Source organism: Corvus hawaiiensis, chromosome Z (assembly GCF_020740725.1).
Source record: "Corvus hawaiiensis isolate bCorHaw1 chromosome Z, bCorHaw1.pri.cur, whole genome shotgun sequence".
NCBI lineage: Eukaryota > Metazoa > Chordata > Aves > Passeriformes > Corvidae > Corvus > Corvus hawaiiensis.
The window spans coordinates 27,249,972-27,271,331 of record NC_063255.1 but is presented as its reverse complement, the minus strand read 5'-3'; the positions used below and the strand labels follow the sequence as shown (position 1 = coordinate 27,271,331).

Sequence of the window (21,360 nt, the reverse complement as noted above, 5' to 3'; positions counted from 1 at the left end):
CCCGGGGCGGGCACAACCCACACGGCTGCCCCGCCCAGGGAGGTCACACTGGCACGGCTCCCGCCCGGGGCGGGCACAACCCACACGGCTGCCCCGCCCAGGGAGGTCACACTGGCACGGCTCCCGCCCGGGGCGGGCACAACCCACACGGCTGCCCCGCCCAGGGAGGTCACACTGGCACGGCTCCCGCCCGGGGCGGGCACAACCCACACGGCTGCCCCGCCCAGGGAGGTCACACTGGCACGGCTCCCGCCCGGGGCGGTGCCGCGCCTGCGGAGCCCGCCATGTGCGGCAGGGGTGGGGCGGCGCAGGCGCGGGGCGGCGACCGGAGCAGAGGTGAGGCGGGCGCGGGGCTGGGGCGGTGGGGCTGGGTTAGTGACGGGAGCGGTATTGGTGGCCCTTCTGCTCTGCGGGGAAACGGGCGGGGCCCTTCCGCAGCTGCCCCCCCGCCGCCTTCCCTGAAGGTTCGGGCCAGACGCGGACAGTGCGACACGGGCCTGATCCGGGCCGGGAGCGCGGAGGTGCCGCAGCCGCCGAGGTGGCAGCGGCCGCGCGTTTGGAAAGGTGGTGGTGAGAGCGAGCCTCAGCCCGTGGGTGCAAGGAGTCAGTAGGGGTAGCTGGCGCCCTGTCTTCCCTGAAAATCCTAAAGTCACGGTGTTAGATGGCCAAGTCAGGTGGCCTTGGCTTCCCCGTTCGGGCAGGGCATCGGCTGCCTCCTGAGAAGGAGCCGGACCGAAAGGGGCTTTACCCTTCTGCTGTGAGGGAATAAATAAAAAAGAAAAAAAGAGGTTCAGATACAGAGCTGTGGTGAGTTAGAGCTGCGGTAGTGAGGTGTCTTTCCTGCTCCTTTGGTCCCGGGTGGGATTCCCTGCTGCTGTCATGTGGAGTGCTGCAGGCAGAGAGGAGAGGAAGGTTGCCTTCTGCTCATGTGAGGTTTTCCTCAAGATGAGTGGGTTTTAGCTGTTACAGTTTTCTGTCCTTGGTTGAATTTTTTTGCAAACCTTTTTTATTTCATATCTTCTTGTAACTAGCATAACTTTTTGAGAAGATGGAACTTCCCGTTAGCTTCTTCAGCCTCATCAGAATGGGGAAGCTGTAGAGTTGATGAAAACTGCTGAGGAAAATGTTCAGGGACTGTGTCCACACAAGATAAAAAGTTACCCATCAATACATTCTATAAAGTGCTGAGCACTTGTCTTGTATCGTAACGCCTTGTGTGTGATGTAAAGGATGTATTTATCATGTCAGTTTTCTTACACAGGCTGTATGTTGTGCAGGTTCATCATACTTCTGTAGTGAGTAAAGGGCATTTGAGGTCTGACTAATGATTGTAAAGCATGCCACTTTGTTACGTGGAATGTATATATGTATACATACACACTTCCTGAATAAATGAAGTGTGTGATGAAATCTCAAGTGAAGAAGTCAGGTTGCTTCTTGTTTGGAAACAAAAGAATTGTGGAAAGGCTTTGGTTGGAAGGGACCATAAAGAGGATGTAGTTACAGTGCCTCCTGCTCTGGGCAGGCATGCCCTCCACTAAATCAAGTTGCTCAGTGGTCCATCCAGCCTGGCCTTGAGCATTTTCAGGGACTGGGCATTCTCTTCTCTGGGCAACTTGTTCCAGTGCGTCACCACCATCATGGTAAAGAATTTCTTCCTAACATCTAGTCTAAATATTTCCTGTCTTGGTTTAAAACAAGTCCTATCACTACCTGCCCATGTAAAAAGAGGATGAGATAATTATGAGGGCCGTTCTAACTTTCTTTTCCTGCAAAACGTTTTTTTAGGTAATGTAAGCATTTCGGTTACGAAAGAGAGAGGAAACAGTCATGTCAGCTCTTTGTCCACCACCATCTCCTGCAGTTGCTAAGACAGAGATCTCTTTGAGTGGCGAGTCACCATTATTAGCTGCCACTTTTGCTTACTGGGACAATATTCTTGGCCCCCGAGTGCGGCATATCTGGGCTCCAAAGACAGAACAGGTTCTTCTCAGTGACGGTGAAATAACTTTTCTTGCTAACCACACCCTGAATGGAGAAATACTTCGGAATGCAGAAAGTGGTGCAATAGATGTGAAGTTCTTTGTTTTGGCGGAAAAAAAAGTAATCATTGTGTCATTAATCTTTGATGGAAACTGGAATGGAGACAGAAGCACATATGGACTATCAATTATACTTCCGCAAAGTGAACTTGGCTTCTACCTGCCACTTCACAGAGTGTGCGTGGATAGGTTAACACATATTATAAGGAAAGGAAGGATATGGATGCATAAGGTAAGTTTATTGTTTATTACTTAATTGTTAGATTGTCTTTTGCTGAAGCAAATGAGATGCTGTGTCATCTGTTCTGTAGCAATCTGGACACACAAAGTCAGAAAAGGCTGGTCTCTACACAGTTTTGAAGGTTAAAGGTTTTATCAAATTATTATGTCAGCAAATTAAAGGCTGGGATTTTTAGCCACAGGATTTATTCTGGTGGTATAACTTCTATGAGACTGTGTAGTTGAAAGAGGGTTCCTGTAGCGTTTTTCATCTCTCTGAATTTTATATAAATTGTTACTTTCAATTGTATTAATCTGTGTATTTAAACTAGGTATAATTGTAAATTTACTGTGTTTCAAATCATGGTTTTCCTTGTTGAGGTCCAGAAAAGGGAACTGATGCAATTAATCTTCTCAGTGCTGGTACAGTTTTACTTTTTTAAGAGGGTATTAACAAAGAGTTTGTCAGGACTTAAACTGTGTAGAACTAAAGGGAGTTACAAAAATACATCTGCTTTAGTCCAAATATTTCTACTTCTGAAACTCAAAAAGAAATACTTGCTGAAGTTTTCTTAAGCACTGGAACTCTTACCTTTGGGAAATCATGGATATTTCCTTATTAAGTGAAAACTTTTATGTATTTTTCTTGAAAATAAATAAGAGTCTAATGGTAAAAATTAAAATTTTTGTCATCTTCATGGAGTCCAAGCTGTCTTAGAACAGTAGAGTGCACATCAGGTGTAGTATATATGGTGATGCACATTTGCTTGATAATCTTCTGTTCTGATACCTGTAGTCAACATACTTCAACCTTACTCTTTGGGTGCTCTTATCTGATCTCATTACAGAAATAACAAGCTGATGTTATTTTTGTGGTGGTGTGTCCTTTTTGCTGTATTGCCTGATGATGTCTGCTAGTGCTTTCTGAAACACTGGCTTTTCACACTTTCTGGGGTTTACTTTTCAGAGGAAGGATACTACATAAAGTTCTTTTTCAATATAGTAGAAACACAAATATTTAATTCCTTATCTAGTCTTCTAAAACCCTGCTAGAAGTTAGTGGTTTTGATGTAAATGAATGCTCCCTCATGTTCTTGATTACATTGCTTCTCTCATTTACTGTCATCTGTACTGACTTCTAGTGTGAGTGGTCAAATAAGCATTAGCCATTATTTTTAGCTATGATACATTTTCTCAGTTTTCATATATTGCTCCATACCAGTATGTTTCCACAGTAGCAGTAATCTTCAAGCAGTGTCGAGAATGACAAAAAAATGTTTTTTACTAATTTTTTCTTTCTCAGAAATTAGTCATTAAGTTCTTCATTCTTTTTCAGATGTTCTTGAAGCAGGTAGGTCAGTTGAATTAGCTGAGACAGTGATGCATTCTGAAATAGACACTTATTATCTTTTCCTTTTTTTTTCTTTTTTTTGGTGGGAGATCACAGATCCCTGCATATACCTGCAGTTCTTCAGTCTTATTTAGAAAAGAGAAAACTGCTTGAAAAATGAAGATTAAAATTTAATTGTTGTAGAATAAGCATAACAACAATAATGAATTTTAAGTGGTTCATTCTGTAGTTTGCATTTTGAGGCAGTTTAGCAGCTGTGGTTACATACAGCAAAACAAAAAGTGTTCAAGTCCTATCTGAAAGGTATTGTGTATCTGTTCTGGGTGTTCTAATAGTTGTGATTATTAGCTCTCATTAGTTCTGTGTAAAGCCAGACAACATTTCCAGCTAGACTTGAGATGAGAAGAAGCCTTCTGAACTCAAGAATTAGGAGAAGCATGGAGCAGTGTTCAGACTGGCAAAGAAAGACAAGCAACTCTGAGCAAGTCATCAATACGGGGTTAGAAACCCCTTTCGCCTACTCCAGTTTATGCTCTGTATGTTTGTCTAATAATTTTGACCAGGTAGGTTTCTGAAAAGAAGTGGCTTACACCATTTGTTCAGCCTTATCTTCAAGAAGACTGAAGTTTTTTAAAATCATTGTCAAGGATGTCTTCCTCCTTTGAATTAAGGGTGGAGGTGTCCTGAATGAATCTGTGTTGTTCCAGTATTATTTTTCACGGATGCATCTTTTAGATGGTTAGAAAAGTTTTATTACTTTTTCAGTTTTAGGGTGAACTACTCTATTATTCCTTATTCATCTGCTCAAAAAAACCTCTTGCAAGCTCTTTTCACACTTGAAGTTGATTAACTCTGGCTAGATCAGTCACAGGAAACTAATGAGTAGCCAATAAAAATGCAACAACCTGTCAGCATCTAGCAAAAGATATCATTAGTTCTCCCAGCATCTGCTATTTTTAGTGACTTGTATTGATGCTCCAGTGATGAACGCCAAATTCTCTTCGTGAATAATAACTTTATTCCATTGTAAGTTCATTTTAAATGCAGTTTGCTACTCAGCTGCTGGTGAGTCTGTTTTCAGAGCTTTGTTCAGTCTCTTGTACGTTGTGTTTTGTGTACTTTGAGGTTTCATGTCTCCTGTACTTGGTTATAAGACAATGCTTTGAAGACTTGTGAGTGCCTCAAGAGTGGGGAAAAAAAAAGTCTTTTGTTTCCTATCCTCCCCAGTCAAATAATTTTTCTTGCTCTGAAGATCTTATTTTTCTCGTTGCACCAGGAATCCTCAATCTATACTGTATCCGTTTGAAAATAAAAATCCACACATAAAATGGAATTCGTCACCATAATCTGATCATATGACATTTTCTTGATCTGTAGTGAAGAACGTTTTGACATTTTCATCAAACCCTCCCTTTCCTGCTGTTCCTGCCCAAATCTGGGAGATGTGTGGTGGAGGGCAGAGCAGGGAGCGTTGATCTGTGTTGCATGGCATCACTTCCTCCTAAAGTCAACTCTGTAAAAGAAAAAAGACTTGAACATTAAAATTGGAATCTAAGAAGCATGACTCCACAGGGAAGAAACTGTACTGTGTGACTGTTGTGTGCATACATACATGAACAAATGCCAGAGCGTTTATATTTAACTGCTTCTCTTGCTCAGGAGAGGCAAGAACATTTCCAGAAGATTGTCTTGGAAGGCACGGAAAGAATGGAGGATCAGGTAAGGGCCTTCAGGTGGGTGCATATGGTCCACCGTTGCAAAACCATTTGACTGCATCAGGTGACTGTAGAAGTTGGTGGTGCTTCTTATTTTTGGGATCCAGGAAGATGCATTGGACTGGCTAATAATGTGACCTGCACAGTAGGCAAAGTTTCTGGAGATAGGATGATGGAAGCTGTGATCAAATCAAAGGAAAATATATTTCATCACTTTAGGGGTAAAGGAGAAATCTGTGAAGAGTATTACCTTTCAGAAAAGGAAATTCATTACCTTGAACTGGAAGCTCTGTAAAGGTGGCAGCTTCCATAGAGTCATCCCAGCCTCCTGTCAAGGTTGTTTTTGCATTAGGTTAGGTCACCTTTTTGAATTGCAGAGACATACAGAGTCTGTCATGTTGGAATGTGCTTGGAGACTTAATGGATAAGACTGTGAAAAGAATTTGATTTCTGAAACTCTAAATGTAAAATTGTGGCTTCATTTTCTTGTGATAGATAAGTCAGGAAAGACTTTTTGTATGTTAATGAGTAATATGCCTGGTTTTGGTTTCCAGTCATTGTTAAAACATCAGACTTAAACGTAAAATGCTTAACAGTGATTGCACATAACATAGTATGATCAAATTATCTCACTTCAAATACTTCTTGTCCAGGCCAATCAAAACTGATGTTGAAAATTAGCATAAGACCTGGAAATACATTTTAGGCATGATATTGAGAAGCCAAATACATGTTTCCAGTTCATAATTACTGATGAACAAATTGCTCATCAAAATGCATCAGTTTCTGCTCATACTACCCTTCCAAGCAATAGGAAGTTAAGGATGTTTTGCATGTAATACTGCAAGTTCATGTTAGCAGTAACTTCTAATACTACCCAATGTGCTTTTACTTCAAGCATTTTATTTATTGTGCAGGGTCAGAGCATCATTCCAATGCTGACAGGAGAAGTCATTCCTGTAATGGAACTCCTTTCATCTATGAAATCACACAGTGTTCCAGAGGAAATAGATGTAAGTTCTTGTTTTATTTGTATTCTGAATTTTTTAAAAGTGGCTTTCGCCCTCTGGGTAAAACATAGTGCTGGCTCTTTAGTTTGGTCACTCACTTTGCCATAGAAAATGCCCATTTTCCTAAATTCTTACATACTTCTGTTTCTTCACATCAGGTTCTCCTAAGTGCTTTAAGGAATGGCAATATTTTTTATGGTGCTCAGTTAGCAAAATTGACTGCATAGGATGATGTCATTTTACGAGTGGAAAGGCAGTTTGAGGCAAACCAAAATGAATGGGCAGATTAATGGATTTGATGTTGATACCTGTTTCAGCACGTTACAGTGTTCTTGTGGAAGGAGAAGTGATCTGACATGCACTCATTTAAAGTAGTCTGGACGTTTTTTACAGAAAAAAAACACACTAGGAGGAACCTGACTTGTGACTGGTGAAGACTTAATAATCAAGTGACTTTCTCTTTTTCAAAATGCTTTGTCTGAAGTCAGGTCTTTTTAAGATTGTGCTTTTTGGGGAAGTCTTACAACTTAACTTAAATAGTTCCCAAACAGTTCCCACCTATCAAAGCAAAAAATCAATTAATTTGAAGGTGATCAGGTCGTTGTCTAACTTTTGTTTATATTTACTTGCATTTCAGATAAGTGACACAGTGCTAAATGATGATGACATTGGGGATAGTTGCCATGAAGGCTTTCTCCTCAAGTATGAAATTCAGTTTTGATTTATGCTGTAGTAAAATGATTTAAACTTTTGTATGCATCTAAATGTATCTATCTTCATGTGCATGTGAACTTGGATTACAATAAGTTTTTTTATAGGAGGGGGAACAATGACAGGTATTTGGCTTTTTGAGATTTTTGTCATTAAAATGTTACAAAAGCTTCTGTCATTTTCGAAGAATGGTTCTGGGCCAATAGCTGCATCTCTGTAGATTGTGTTGTCACAGGATCATTTGTTTGATAATAGAATTCCTATCAAATACAAATTTTTCTTTGATACCTACATTTAATTTTATAAGACTCTTAAGTCAAAATCTTGGGTTGTTTTTTTTTTTAATAGCTAAAAACCTGGGTTGTGCATAAACTCTAAATAAGAGTCATTAATGGTATGCCATGTGTCATGCTTATTGTTGAGTTGCGTATTTTTTTTACCCCGTTTTTAATTTTTAAATGGAAATAAGTTGAACTTGAGAGCAACTTGGTCTCTTCCTGGGGGAAAGGATGTATTTCGTAGGTTTTAACTGATGTTCTGTTACCTTTCATAGTATCTCCTGCATAACTGCATTCATATGTGTGTGTAGTGCTTGGTGACATCTATTTATACACCATCATGTGTGCTTTCAGTACTGAGGAAACTGTTGAACTTGTATTTCAGCAGTAACCTACTCTGCTGTTTAAAGTCCTGTGGTTATGGGCATATAGGCTATATTCGTATGTGGAACACTTTTTCCTGCTTGTGAAGGTGGTAATTGTTTCATTTGAAAGATCTGGTTAAAATACATTAATCTATGTCTGTTTTTACTTGCAGTGCAATTAGTTCACACCTGCAGACCTGTGGTTGTTCTGTAGTCGTAGGAAGCAGTGCAGAAAAAGTTAATAAGGTAACATGCTTTGTAATAAAACGAACTTAAATGCTGGTTATTAGGAGTGTTAGTGTGTTACTTGGAACAAGTTAATCTATAAACATACTTGAGGCTGAAGAGGGAAGGAGTACTGTTGTCTAGCTGTCTTCAGCTGCCTGGTCTAGCAGAAGATAATTCTGCCTGAAAATTGCCTTTCAATTGTATTCTGACAACAATAAGAAAACCAGTGTATTTAATGATACAGTATATAAATGAGTAGTAAATGAGTCTGAGCTTTGAAAATTAGGTTTGTTAGCTAAAATACACAGATTGAAGAGACTGACTGCCCTTGCTCTTTTCAATTATGTCAATCACAGAAGCATCAAAGTTGGAGGAGACTTTTAAGGTCATCCAGTCCAACCATCCACTGGGTACTGCCACTGTAACCCCTTATCCACTCAACCACATCACCCAGTGCCAGACCCAGACATCTCTTAAACCACTTCCAGGAATGGGGACTCCACCACCTCCCTGGGCAACCTATTCCAGTGTTTGACCACCCTAACAGCAAAAATTTGTTTTATAATAAGTAATCTGAATCTCCCCTGTCTCATTTTAAGGCCATTTCCTCTTGTCCTCTCACTGCAGGCACAGCAGGAGAGACTGACCCACACCTCACTATACCTTCCTTTCAGGAGTTGTAGAGGGTGATGAGGTCACCTCTGAGCCTCCTCTTCTGGAGACTAAACAGCCATTCCTTGTAAGACATGTTTTCAAGTCCTTTCATGAGCCTTGTTGCCCTTCTCTGGACACACTCCAGCACTTCAATGTCCTTTATGAAGCGAGAGGCCCAGAATTGAAGACAGTATTTGAGCTGTGGCCTCACCAGAGCCAAGTACAGGGGGACAGTCACTTCCCTGGTCCTGCTAGCCACACTATTGCTGATACAGGCCAGGATGCCATTGGCCTTCTTGGCTACCTGGGTGCACTGCTGGCTCATATTAAGCTGTCTGTCAGCCACCACCCCCAGGTTCCTTTCTCCTGAACAGCTCTCAAGCCACTCTGCCCACAGCCTGTAGCGCTGCATGGGGTTGTTGTGACCCAAGGGCAGAACCCAGCATTTGGCCTTTTTGTACCTCTGGCAGTTCGTCCTTGGCCCATTGATCAAGTCTGTCCAGGTCTCTCTGCAGAGCCTTCCACTCTTGAGCAGATAAACACTCCTGCCCAGCTTGGTGTCTTCTGCAAACTGACTGAGGGTGCATTCAATCCCCACATCCAGATCATCAATAAAGATGTTGAACAGGACCAAGCCCAGAACTGAGCTTTGGGGAGTCCTGGTAGCAGTGAGTACACAGACAATACCCATGTCACTGAGTATTGCCCGTATGCTCTTAAGCAATTAGTGTGTCCGTAATTTCTCCTGCACTGGGGAGTAAACATACTTCTGTGTCATGAGCTGCTTGTGTTTCATGGAACCTCTGTCTATTTCTTCAATGTAAAATAAAAATGATGAACAGTGGGCCTGCTGAATATATTATATATTACTTGTAGACTATGCTTACTATATATTATGTATTTTATAGTATATGGGGCTTCTTGCCGTAATGAAATACAACAGTTTTAAAAAAAAATTAAAGGCACCTTTAGTAAACCTATATTTTGAAATAAACAGTTTGTTATGCTTTATAAAAGTTGGGGCAGAGGGAATGCACTGTTTCATGTGTATTACCATCAGTGGTAAAGTACTTCTGATCAAATCAACATGCTGATGCCTACACGCAACAGGCAAACCAGAGAAAAGAAAATTCTCAGATCTTAGCTGAAATCAGCTAACTGCAGTTAATATGTATTGTTTCAGAGATGTAAGATTTAAACACAGTTGAGTTATTGGAAATGTTACATGTTTAAGAGAAGTGTTTTATATGTACACACTATGCTATATATAATACAAGAGGAAATGTTAGAAGCTTAAGTAGTTATAAAAAGCTTATGGATGATTAAATAGTTAATAAATAAGTTTTAATATCTAAACTCTTATGAATTTGTAAAATAATATGTCGATAAGCTAGACAGTATAGGAAAAAACAGTGTAAAAGAATGTGACCCTCAAGATCCATCCAGGGTAAATTTTATAAATTAATTCTACTCATGTTCTTATCAGCAGCATTCTTGTGTCACAGTACAACTGTTCGGAGGTAACTGCTTTCTTAATAGCATCCTTCAGCTTGCCTCCAAGTAAAAAAAACACTTGTGGCACATTGTGACAAAAAGCGCTAGTCAGAAATTATGTTGTCATCGCTTTAGGTACTGTGGAAACACATTGTGCAAGGACAGAGCCTTTTCAAATATCTTATAGACACGGATAGGACACCACACGTTAAGACTGGAAGATGAGCAGAATGGAATACATGTTGTGTTTGGAGTGATGACTGGTAGCTATTTCAGCCCAGAAGTTTGAAGATGGATGATGAAGTACCAGTGTTCATTTTAAGAGAGAGTTTAAGGAAATTACTGAGGAAATAAGCGTGGATGCTTATTTACAAAATTGACTGTGCCTGATTTGAGACAATAACTGCTATTTCAATATGGAGTGAATAAATTAAGAGGCTTAAAAGGCTAGGAAAGTAATCACAGTAGCTCATGTTTATGAAAAGAAAGATGTAGAAGACAAAAAGGATTTTTTCTACTAATTGGATAAAAAGCAAACTTGGTTGCAAAAAATTGTTGGATTTTTTCGTTGTTTGACAAGAAGTTGAAATAGTATAGCTTACAGCATTAGTAATTACAAAATAAGTAAGAGTAAGCATGTCACTGTTCTGTGGCTTTTTATAAAGTTTTGGCTTTTCTAATAAGCATGGTGAACTCTTTTGTTCATCATTTTAAATGCCTAATACAGTCTAGTCAGACTTATTTCCTTACCTTTTCATGTTTTTCAAAACTGTTCTTTTTAATGCAGATTGTGAGAACATTGTGCTTGTTTCTGACACCGTCTGAGCGGAAGTGTTCCAGACTCTGTAGAAGTGAGTCCTCTTTCAGATATGAGTCAGGACTTTTTGTTCAAGGGTTACTCAAAGTAAGTATGCTCAGGAAAGTTCTGTTCTTCTGTAGTTTAAGAACATTATTCAGTGTATGTTTGTGCGTATGATATGCACACACATGCACACATTCATATTCAAAAATATGTGTTATATTCCCTTGATATCATCTTCTCTGGCACGGTAACTTTCCTTTTAATTATCTTCATGTTAAAATTCCAAGCCAGTCTTTTCTATGATACATCTGTTTCTTGAGGATTGTTCAGGATTGCTTGTGTCCTTTGAGGTACAATAATAATACTCTTTTGTCTGCTTGGGGCTAGATTCCCAAAAGGCATTAAAGTTTTTGTGTTTTAACAAAACCAAGGAAGAACAGTCACATCAGGTCTGGAGTTTCCAAGTATTTTAAACAGTCTGTAGCAATGGGTGAAGATGAATAGAAAAAGAATGCTTCTTGCTCTAGTAAGCAGTCTGAACTTACAGGATAGCTATAATACTGTAGTGCTCATGGGTTCATGAACCAGGTAATGCAATACTGTAATACACAGGTCACCTTAGTACCTGTTTTCACTGTTTTGTTAAGGAAATCATCCAGTATTAAGGACTTAGTACTGGACTACACCAGTCCACACTGGACAACCACTGGTTGTCCCAAATAAAATACATCTAAACAAATGGGCTATAAAATTTAGGTATGATGCTTTAATATTGTTTTGTCCCAATACAGCTTTGCATTTTTAACTAAAATGGTATTCTTTTTTCACTGAAACAGGATGCAGCGGGAAGCTTTGTGTTGCCCTTTCGTCAAGTAATGTATGCCCCATACCCGACTACACATATAGATGTGGATGTCAATACAGTAAAGCAGATGCCCCCTTGTCATGAACACATCTATAACCAACGACGATACATGAGATCTGAGCTGACAGCATTTTGGAGAGCTAATTCAGATGAAGAAATGTCTCAGGATCGTATTATCCACACAGATGAGAGTTTCACACCTGATCTGTACGTAGTCTTCTCACATCTCACAAAGCTACTTGATTTGGGACAAGAGTGTAGAGTACAGAGCCTACTTGTTAATAAAGTACATGGAGCTTCTTAAAAGCAAAAAAACTTCTTCAGCTCTGGTAGTTACATTTGTTTTGGCAGAGTTTACCAGGTCTTCCGTAGTTTGGTTACATCAAATATTATTGAAATTAATTTTCAGTCACAATTCTGACCATGTTAATTTTATTGCCTGTTTTAATTAGGGGTATAATAGACCTAAGTGTATTTGACAGGGCCCAGTGGCTTTCCTGGATTTAGTTCATTTCATCGGAGTGGTTTAAAATTCTGTGTTACGTTCAAAAATATCAGGATTAAAATTCAGTACAGTTTTAAATTCACTTTTCATTTCAGCCAGACTGTCAACAGTAATGCTACTGCCGTGCTCAACTCCTAGACGGTTAATATCGCATACTGGCATTAACTCATGTTGGTTTGTTTTCTTTTCTATAGAAATGTCTTTCAAGATATCCTGCATAGAGATACATTAGTAAAAGCCTTCCTGGATCAGGTAATTGTTCCTTTTCAGAAAAAAGAAATACAGTTCAGTACTTTGACCCCTAGTAACAGATAATTTAACACAAACAGATCATTTCTTGTTTTGGTAGTTTTTTTTCATACTACTGCTATGATTCTTCTCTACATAACTAGAAAGAAAATACTAATATAAAACTGAAACTCCTGCTTAGGTGTGAAAAACAAGGGATATTTTCTATTGCTGTGCAATAGTGTCTACAATTGAAGTATTGAAAAAACTGCCTGACTGGGAATAATTTCAGATCATTATCCAGACAGAATTGTAATACAGCTTCATTTGTTGTATCTGAGCTGATAGAAAATGTAGAAAACATGCTGATTATATATACAAATCTGCTATTATTTGCCTGCTTTGCGATAATTAAGGATATGTTACATGTGTATGCAATGTTTCTTTATTTTCCACATTCTTGAAATGGTTCTTGAATTTCCATGTCTACCTAATATTCTTAATTTTTAACAGATCTTTCACCTGAAGCCTGGCTTGTCTCTAAGGAGTACTTTCCTTGCACAATTTCTGCTAGTCCTTCACAGAAAAGCCTTAACTTTAATAAAGTACATAGAGGATGACACGTAAGTGAACAGATAATAGAAAGCAGGTTTAGAGAAACTTATTTTGTTCTTTTTTAAAACACATGTTTTTATTTCCGTGCAGGCAAAAAGGAAAAAAACCTTTCAAGTCTCTTCGTAGCTTAAAGATAGATCTTGACTTGACAGCAGAGGGCGATCTTAACATAATAATGGCTTTGGCTGAGAAGATTAAACCGGGTCTACACTCCTTTATCTTTGGGAGGCCGTTCTACACTAGTGTACAAGAACGTGACATGCTCATGACTTTTTAAGGTCTTCTCTGCATCTGATATTGCAGTCCTGCAGAGCAGGAGACTGTGGAGTGACCTCCACACTGATGACAAGCATCAACGACTGAGAGTGAAGCATCAGGAGCACAGTAACACTGAGGTGTATCCCAAGCAGTAGGGGTCTTGTTAGACGAAATTTCAACTTAGCTAGATAAGCATGATTTTAATTAATTTGTGTCTTCTGTGTGTTTTTTAATTGTAAAAATAAATGTTGTCAGAAGTCCCTTGGCCATATTGGCTTAGTAGATAAATGTGGACATGTTTTGGTGTATGATAAAAGAAGCATTTTAATTTTTATTCCCCAGAGACTTCTTTCAGGTGTGTGTCAAATTTTCCCTGTTCTGCTGTGTCAGTATTTTCAATGTTTCCACAGAAAACAGTACATACGTCCTCTCTAACCATGGAAGTTGCAAAAAAGGCACCTTCCAAGAGTTTCAGTTTTTAAAACTGTTGTTGTTATATATGTGGTGCAAATCTGGAATACTACTTTCCTCATCTGCCTCTTTTAACACTACTTGCTCCTCCCTTTAGAGCATTTAAACATATTTGGAATTTTTAATATATTATGAAATGCTACTTCTGAGTGCAGATTGTTGATTATTAGCAGCTTAAATAGCAGTACGTTGCACATGGCAACTAGGTCATTACTCAAGCAGCTTTGTACATGTAAGTGCCAACCAGGATCAGCTAACTGAGGTCTTTCAAAACAGAAGACTTGTGTCATTCCAGAGCAGTTGCCAGTCTTTCTGTTGTGTAAACTGCTGCTGGTAGTTCCACTGTCAGTTTCAATGAGGTTCATAGAATCATTTAGAATGGAAAAGTCCTTCAAGATCATGGAGTCCAACCATTAACCCAGAATTGCCAGTTTCACCAATAAACCATGTTTTTGGACTCTACCAGGACCAGTGATTCTACCACTTCCTGGGCAGATTGTTCCAATGCTTAACAAAATACTCAGATTAAAGTATTAGATTCTTCCAAAGAACATCAAGGTGATAGCCGAACTAAAAGATTAATTTTTTTTTCATTTACATCACCATTAATATATTTAGTAATCCTTAATTCAGAGATGTGCACAGCTATGAACTAATGTAATTAGCATTTTAGTAAGTTAGGTCTAGTCGTTAAGCTTACCTGTCTTCTTAGTTGAGCTTAGCATATCTCCAATTTAGATTGAAAATCAAAACACTTTTTCTATTGGTATGCCTCAACCTTTCTTTCTCTGTAGCATGTAGAGCAGTGTGGTATCAGGTGAATCCAGACTGGTTTTTTTTACCCAGTACATCTGTGCTTCATGTTGTTGTATCTGTTCTCCTTTTGGACAAGTACAGGAAATAACTCAATATTCATTGGAAAAGTGAAAGAGCTGCACTGATTGGAGAAGCCATGGCTGCTTTATTGCTTCCCTTGTTTGTAACTCTCCTTTGTAAATACATTTCTGTTTTCAAGATAACTTTTTAGTGTTACTTGTGTGCCGTGAGGCAGAAAAGTTAGACAAAACTTAGATTCACAACTTTTCCTGAAATGTCTAATACTCAGATTTTAAAAGAAATGCTGTCCTTTATTTAGATGCCCAAAATACCCTTACATTTCCTAAAAGACAAAGATTCTCAATCAAGTGTTTAACATTTTTGTGACTTAGCATCATCAGTGTTACCTGGTTGCAAAAGAATTGACATTTCTGGAGCCATCTTTTTGCTGTACATGCATGTAGAACTCTTGCAGTAAGCTTGGTCGTTCACCAAAAGAGCTTCTCAGAATTATGCTGACATCAGTTACTTGTGCTGAGATTCTGTTTGTCATTCTACCAGTGCTGTTCCCTTCTGTGTTTTCAGTCGAGGCATTAGAACCTGAATGTGCTTAAGTTGTTACTCTCCTGTCTAAGATAGTGAAAGAAATGTAATAAACACTGGTGAAACTTCTAATGTAGAAGGTGTGTCAAAATATAAGAACTTTAAATCTGCTGCTGAAATTAATCCTTTCAGCTTGATAAGTATTGGAAACTGAACACTGACACTACTAACAGTCAAGCTGTTTGTTTACTGAAGTTTCTCTTTTTGAGGTTACTAAAAACTGGAAATTCAGTTGCTACTTCTGTTGCACAGCTGTCACAAGTGCAGAATGTATAGTGAAGTATGTTGTTAAATGCATCTGCATGTTGTGTTGTAAATCTAGCTCAGGAAACAAAGTATTCTAATAAAATTCATGCCCAATTTTTGGACTTTAATTGTTGCTGGAGTTTTTTTGCAGAATTTCTGTTCTGTATCTGACAGCATCATTATCTTTTATGCTTTGAATTAAAGAAGAGACTTTTCTTCCTTCTTGTTAAATTAAAAGTTATGCTTGGTTGTTGCTGTCACTGATAAAAGTCACATGTTATTTAGTTCCTTCATTTCTGTTAAGGACTTACTCATTTCAAGCTGAGACCCGTGGGACTTGCTATGCCTCTGATGAACTCAAATATGAATTTTAAAAAGCTTTAATCCTAGAGGTGAGAATTTAGAAATGTTTTATCTAGCAGTCAGTGAATACCTTTCTTCAGGATTTTATTTCCTTACATTTAAAAGAAAATGGCAAATTTATTTCTTCCAGCTGGATTTTAAATGGAAGTCGTGTTTTCAAGCATTTTAGTAGCACATTATTCCTGGTCTTTGCACACCTATAAAGATAGCACAGAAAGATATCCACTGGAATGTCTTACTTATTAGGACCACAGAGGATATTCCCTGTCTGAATATCAATATGTTGTAATGTCAGTTTTATTCCAGAGCAAAATAGGCATTTTGGTAATGTTCTTACCTCTAAGCCAGAAGTATGATACACCAGTGCAGAGTTCTGGGACTTCTGCACTCGGTTCTGTACTGGCAAAAAATGTTAGAAAGCTTTCTCTTCCTATTTTCAGACCTGTGAGCACACAGGAATGTGGTCCAGAGCATTTGGGACAAACAGGCACATTGCTCACCTCTGTTGTCTAATTGGAGCCTACAAAGCAAGTACTTTGTCCTCTTCAGCAGCGAGGAGGCACAAACCATACACATTAGTATGTGGAGTAGGCTTTTGCACAAGAGTAGAGCATGATCTTGTTTACCTGTGTCCTGACATAGAGCTCCTGTTACACTTCCTATGTGAGCGAAACACTAAGGGAACTCCAGGGCAGCATGTCATTATTTACAAGGTTGTAAATAATAATATTTCAGTTATAGGAAGTAATTATCTCACTTCTCAAAGCCATGCTGTTGTAGGCATGTCCAAAAGTTTCGAACACAGAAGACTTTCAATTGAAGTTCAGAAGTATGAAATAAAGGATACATTCCTGACAATGGCCATCAAGTAAGTCTGACTTCAGTTCTAAATAAAATAATAGAGCTACCCTGCAAGAATTTTTAATGCTTGATTAGCATTGGGCAGCTTTTAAAAGCAAAAGATCAGAGGAAGGAGAAATTTCTACTTAATACGGAATGGCAAATGGTAATTGTTCCTTTCTCTTAGATATTTCTGTCTTTATTGTCACATAGATGGAGGAGGCCTTTGACAACTGGAAAAGAGCCAAAAGACAGTCTGAGGAAATGCAGCTTGACCAGTTTTACTCAGGTATCAAACAAAATCATGCCATGTGTCCTCTTGGACCTTGTGTCTTACCACATGAGGGAGGAGAAGCTGTTTGGGAGTTATCAGCACAGACTGACAAAGTGAATAATGCTTCATTCACGTCATTATATTTTGTGATAAAATGATTGGATTTGAGGACGTGAGGAATGGGATGTAACAGGCTGACTTCAGCAAGGCTTCCAGCACCCTCCAACAATGTCCCTCTAGCCAAGCTGGTGTTAGGGTGGGGGTGGGTGCACCACAAGAGCAGTACATACCTGGTTCGGTGGTTGGGCTCAGATGTGATGGCCACTGGGTCATATCTGACTGGAGGGTGGTGCCCTGTGGGATCCCAAAGGGTCTCCCCTGGGGTTTGTCTTGTGCAGTGTCTCTATCCATGACCCAAGGAGGTGATCAAGTCCTTCAGGTTTGCAGGTGGTGCCAGGTAAGGGATCACTTCAATATGCACGAGGGCAGGGCAGCTGTCCAGAGGGACCAGGATGAGTGGGATGTAAAGATGGGTTCCCCATGTCCTTGGGGCAGGAGAAAAGGGCAGCCCTGCCCTGGGCAGGCAGAGCTCTGGAAGCCATGCCTGTGAGACCATGGGCAGCTCTGGGGAGAAGGCCCTAGGGTCTTGATGAGCTGAGCAGAACCAGAGGGGCTGGAGATAAGGAAAGCTTATTGCCCAGCTGGGCAATGGGGATGCACTCGGAGATGTGGTGCTGTTTCTCTATCTGGAGGGTTTCCAGGCTCCACAGGATAACATCCTGAGCCCTGGTCTGACTGCAGGGCTGAGTCTGCTCTGAGAAGGAATAGGAATGGAGACCTTCTGATGTCCTTATCAGCACAAAGTGTCCTGTGGTGCTGTGGTCTGGTGGGCAGGCTGCAGCCGTTGTTCCTTAGGCCGGAGAAAACTGAGGTGAGCAGTGACCTCTGGAGGATGAGGGTCCAACCCCCTGCTTGGACTAGGCCAACTCCTGTTAATGTTGCTCATTGAATTGTCCAGTCTGTTCTGACCAGAACTTCGTTCCAAAAGCTTCAAGGTGGCCCTGGGTTCACCAGTAAAACTGGGGGTATGCTAGTAGATGAATCCAAAAAAGGAAAGTATAGATATCAGGAATACTTTATCTATATGTTATCTGCACATGTTAAAATTAACAGGCAGCATGTCCTATAATTGAAAGATGGGGGCTAATCAGGACTTTCTGTAGAAACATCTCTCTATAGCAAGGAAACAAAGACTTAAGATAGGGAAATGTACACATATAAGCAAGGGTGAGTTAGTAAAATCAATTAAGATTTTTTTGGCTGAGTTTCAAAGTAAGAGTTTGATTCTCAAAGGCAAATATCTGAAGCTTCATCCCTAATCTGTATCTAACAAAAAGCCAAAATGTTTGAAGTTGTACAACAGCCAAAAGCTAATGGATGAAACTTTGAGTTCAATGCCAGTTTCTCTTCCATTTATAAAATGGCCTCATTTTAGTACAAGAGAGTGTCTTCCAGCTTCAATTAAATATGACTAATGTCCAGACTTTTTGTTTTCAGTAGAAGCAGGAATGTAAGAAATTAGAGGTCAGGGAATACTGACATTTAGTACTGCAGCCTACACATAAATTCAATATTTTTTGCTGAAGTGTTTAGTAGTGTAGCTGACTGATGAAACTGCAGTTTTGGCCTTCAGCATTCATCCATAGAAATGCAAAGCAGTTTGTCCTTGCTGAGATTTCTGTCTGTCTCAGGCTGCCTCTTCACTGGAGATTAATCCTGCATCCCTTCATTGCGTTCTCTGCCCTGCCTCTGTAACAGCAGTATTTGAAAATAGTTTCTGATAACCCAGAATCTGGAGGAAGGAGACCTTCTGGCATTTGGGGTTTTTTTAGTAGCCAAAGGCAGCTCCACAGACAAAGCACAGAGAGCACAAGGGACCTGGATAATAAGTAATGACTAATTAACTTCATACCAGGTTTTGGCAGAGAACTGGGTGCTGGCAGGCCGAAGAACATTTTGGGTTCAGTCTGCTTTTAGCATCCTAACTGCCCAAGTCAGACAATTTCGCTTCAGGTTGGAGACTTGAGAGGTAGCTGATGCAAACTTGATTAACATGTTTTTTAATAATGATCGTGCTAGAAGGAAATGTGTAGGACAGCAAAGTTCTCAGTGATCTAGGCAATCGAATATACCAGCTTGTAATTAAATAACAATGCAGGGTGTTAGGCTTGACTTTGACACTGTTAATTATAGGTTTGAAGTCCAGTGAAACATACAAGCATGCAATTGCTGTCAAATTACATTTTTGTTAGTGTGGAGGTGCAAAGTGATTTCCTCCCACACCAAATCTAATGGACACCATCCAGATGATGGGTTGTCCAAGGAGGGTCCATTTGGTATCCCGGTAGGCTGGGGCATGCAGGTCAACATCACTGCTATCTGCAGACATTTGTGCTGCTGTTGCTAGGTGATCCACCTTCCTTTTTTCTCTACCTGACTTCATACTTTACTCCTTTTTTTTTTTATATTACACTGACATTTTTGCCATCCTTGCATCTTACTCCACCAAGCTCCTTTCTGCACCCCACACCTGATTATTTTTTGCCATTGGTCCTAGTTTTGCTACATGCACACGCAAATGTGGTATTTCTGATACAGTCACTTAGGCAACATTGGGCATACATGGCTTTTTGGCAATATTGGGCATGTGTTTTTTACCAACAGTAAAGTGAGTGTGAGTGGCTGTTCAGGTTTGGCCAAATTTAGAAATATATCCTCTGAGAGAAGGCACAACCACCCCTCCCCCACCAGGTTCGGGAAAAGATAGATTTTCCTCGAAGGAAAGTGAAGGAGATAAAACTATTTATTTAACAAACACACGGGAAAGGAAAATAATGCTAAATAATAAAATCTTCTGCTGTGGAGGAAAAACCTGGGAAAGCGTTAGAGTCCTCCCTTTGGTCTCCTCGGAGCTGGGGCTTGGGCCAGGGCCAGGCCCTCTGTGCTCGGTGGAAAGTCCTCCCGATGTGTTCTGATATTGAAGCAGTCCAGCAGAAAAGGGAGAAAATCCGAAATTCCAGGGAAGGAAAAATTCAACTCTCAGTCTCTCTCCAGAGAACAAAGCAGCTGAACCACTGGCCAAAAAAAAAAACTGTCCTGGGAGCAGCAAGCCGGGTGCTTCCTCCCTCCCCTGCCAGAGCTGAGAAACCAGTTGCTATCTGTGTGTGACCTTGAACAAGCTGCAAACTGCTTTGAAAAAATTTTGCTCAGTTTTTCCTTCCCCCTCTCAGGCTCAGTTTAGAGGCATAGAAAGGCACAGGAATTAATTTCTGGGCATAGGCAGCGATATGGGATACACATCATAAGGTCACCCCAAGACAGTGGCTTTGCACTCAAAGCTCTCCTGCCATAGTTCACTTCAGTGTGGTTGGACTTACTCCTAGACGTAATTGCTTGACTTTGTCCTCCGTGCCCCTGGCTAGTTCATACTGAGCTTGAGTAAGTTCTCAGTGTACACACCAACAGTTTACATACCAGAGAAGCAGAGTAACTTGTTTTCTCACACATCTGCTGTGGTCTGTCCCAGGTCTCCTGTGGAACCTTGGCTGCTGTGGGGCCACATATCCCACAGGACCTTTGGACCGTTTTGGCCAAGGCCGAAAGGGTTGTGAGCTCCAGAATGTGCCGGCAGCCGAGCTTTCAGTGCCAGGACCTCCAGGATGGGGAAGCATAGTCACTAACAAGGATCCTTATAGGGCACAGGAGCGTGAGTTAGTGGCACGGCACTTCACAAAACAAGGTTTTGGTTATGGTTCATGTCTTGACTGCAGTGCACTCATGGATGTTTGACTTCCTGTGACTCCATCAAATAAAGTTACTCTTTGATGCCAGCTAATAGTTGCCATGGTAGCTATATAAATTGTGAATTGTACTTCAGGTCCTTTCACCTTCTCTCAAGTTCTCCACAAAAAACCTATATTTCTGAACATTTTCTAGGATAGCTGTAGCATGACTGAGCATTGAGCTGAACTGTATTTACAGCTATCTGTATTTCAGGCAATATTTTCACATAGATATAAAACATATACAAATAAAGTGTAACCTGTGAAGATGGGACAAAAATAAAATAAAGCATTCCAGTCTTCTTTCTAATAATGCATTTAAGAAAAAAAATTCACATAAAAAAAGATTCTTAGCTAATAGACTCCATTAACTTTCAGCATGTCTCTTTTCAAACTAGTGACTGAATTTTCATTCACATCTTCACATATATCAGTAGATTTCTTTGTCCCTTTATCAGCAAACCTACTACTCTGTCACATGTGAAAATAAATGTCTGTGTGTTTGACTGTTCTCATGGATGTGGTGACAATGTGATGTCTTTAATTAGTTCCAGAGAAGTGTCAG

The 21,360-nt window shown here is 40.1% G+C and overlaps 1 protein-coding gene across 2 annotated transcripts; it reads left to right on the top strand.

Annotated features, from left to right (window-relative positions):
• Positions 1-251: 251 nt before the first annotated feature.
• On the top strand, positions 252-15,604 carry C9orf72 (C9orf72-SMCR8 complex subunit). 2 transcript variants are annotated; one of them, XM_048291841.1, is made up of 11 exons: positions 252-336; positions 1,789-2,274; positions 5,272-5,331; positions 6,245-6,340; positions 6,975-7,039; positions 7,865-7,937; positions 10,855-10,971; positions 11,706-11,941; positions 12,434-12,491; positions 12,981-13,090; positions 13,173-15,604. In XM_048291841.1, the coding sequence occupies exons 2-11, from the start codon at positions 1,831-1,833 to the stop codon at positions 13,357-13,359; spliced, it is 1,446 nt and encodes a 481-aa protein (XP_048147798.1). In that variant the 5' UTR covers positions 252-336; positions 1,789-1,830; the 3' UTR covers positions 13,360-15,604. The 2 variants fall into 2 exon arrangements, with proteins under 2 accessions (XP_048147798.1, XP_048147797.1); XM_048291840.1 differs by lacking the exon at positions 252-336 and adding an exon at positions 890-1,643.
• Positions 15,605-21,360: the final 5,756 nt, after the last annotated feature.

What these genes read in the sequence shown, in the direction of transcription:
- C9orf72 (XM_048291841.1), top strand. Translation starts at nt 1,831, where the DNA reads ATGTCAGCTCTTTGTCCACCACCATCTCCTGCAGTTGCTAAGACAGAG. An exon ending in GTGTTCCAGAGGAAATAGAT is followed by an intron (nt 6,341 to 6,974) that starts GTAAGTTCTTGT and finishes CTTGCATTTCAG; the next exon opens with ATAAGTGACACAGTGCTAAA. An exon ending in TTGTTCAAGGGTTACTCAAA is followed by an intron (nt 10,972 to 11,705) that starts GTAAGTATGCTC and finishes TCACTGAAACAG; the next exon opens with GATGCAGCGGGAAGCTTTGT.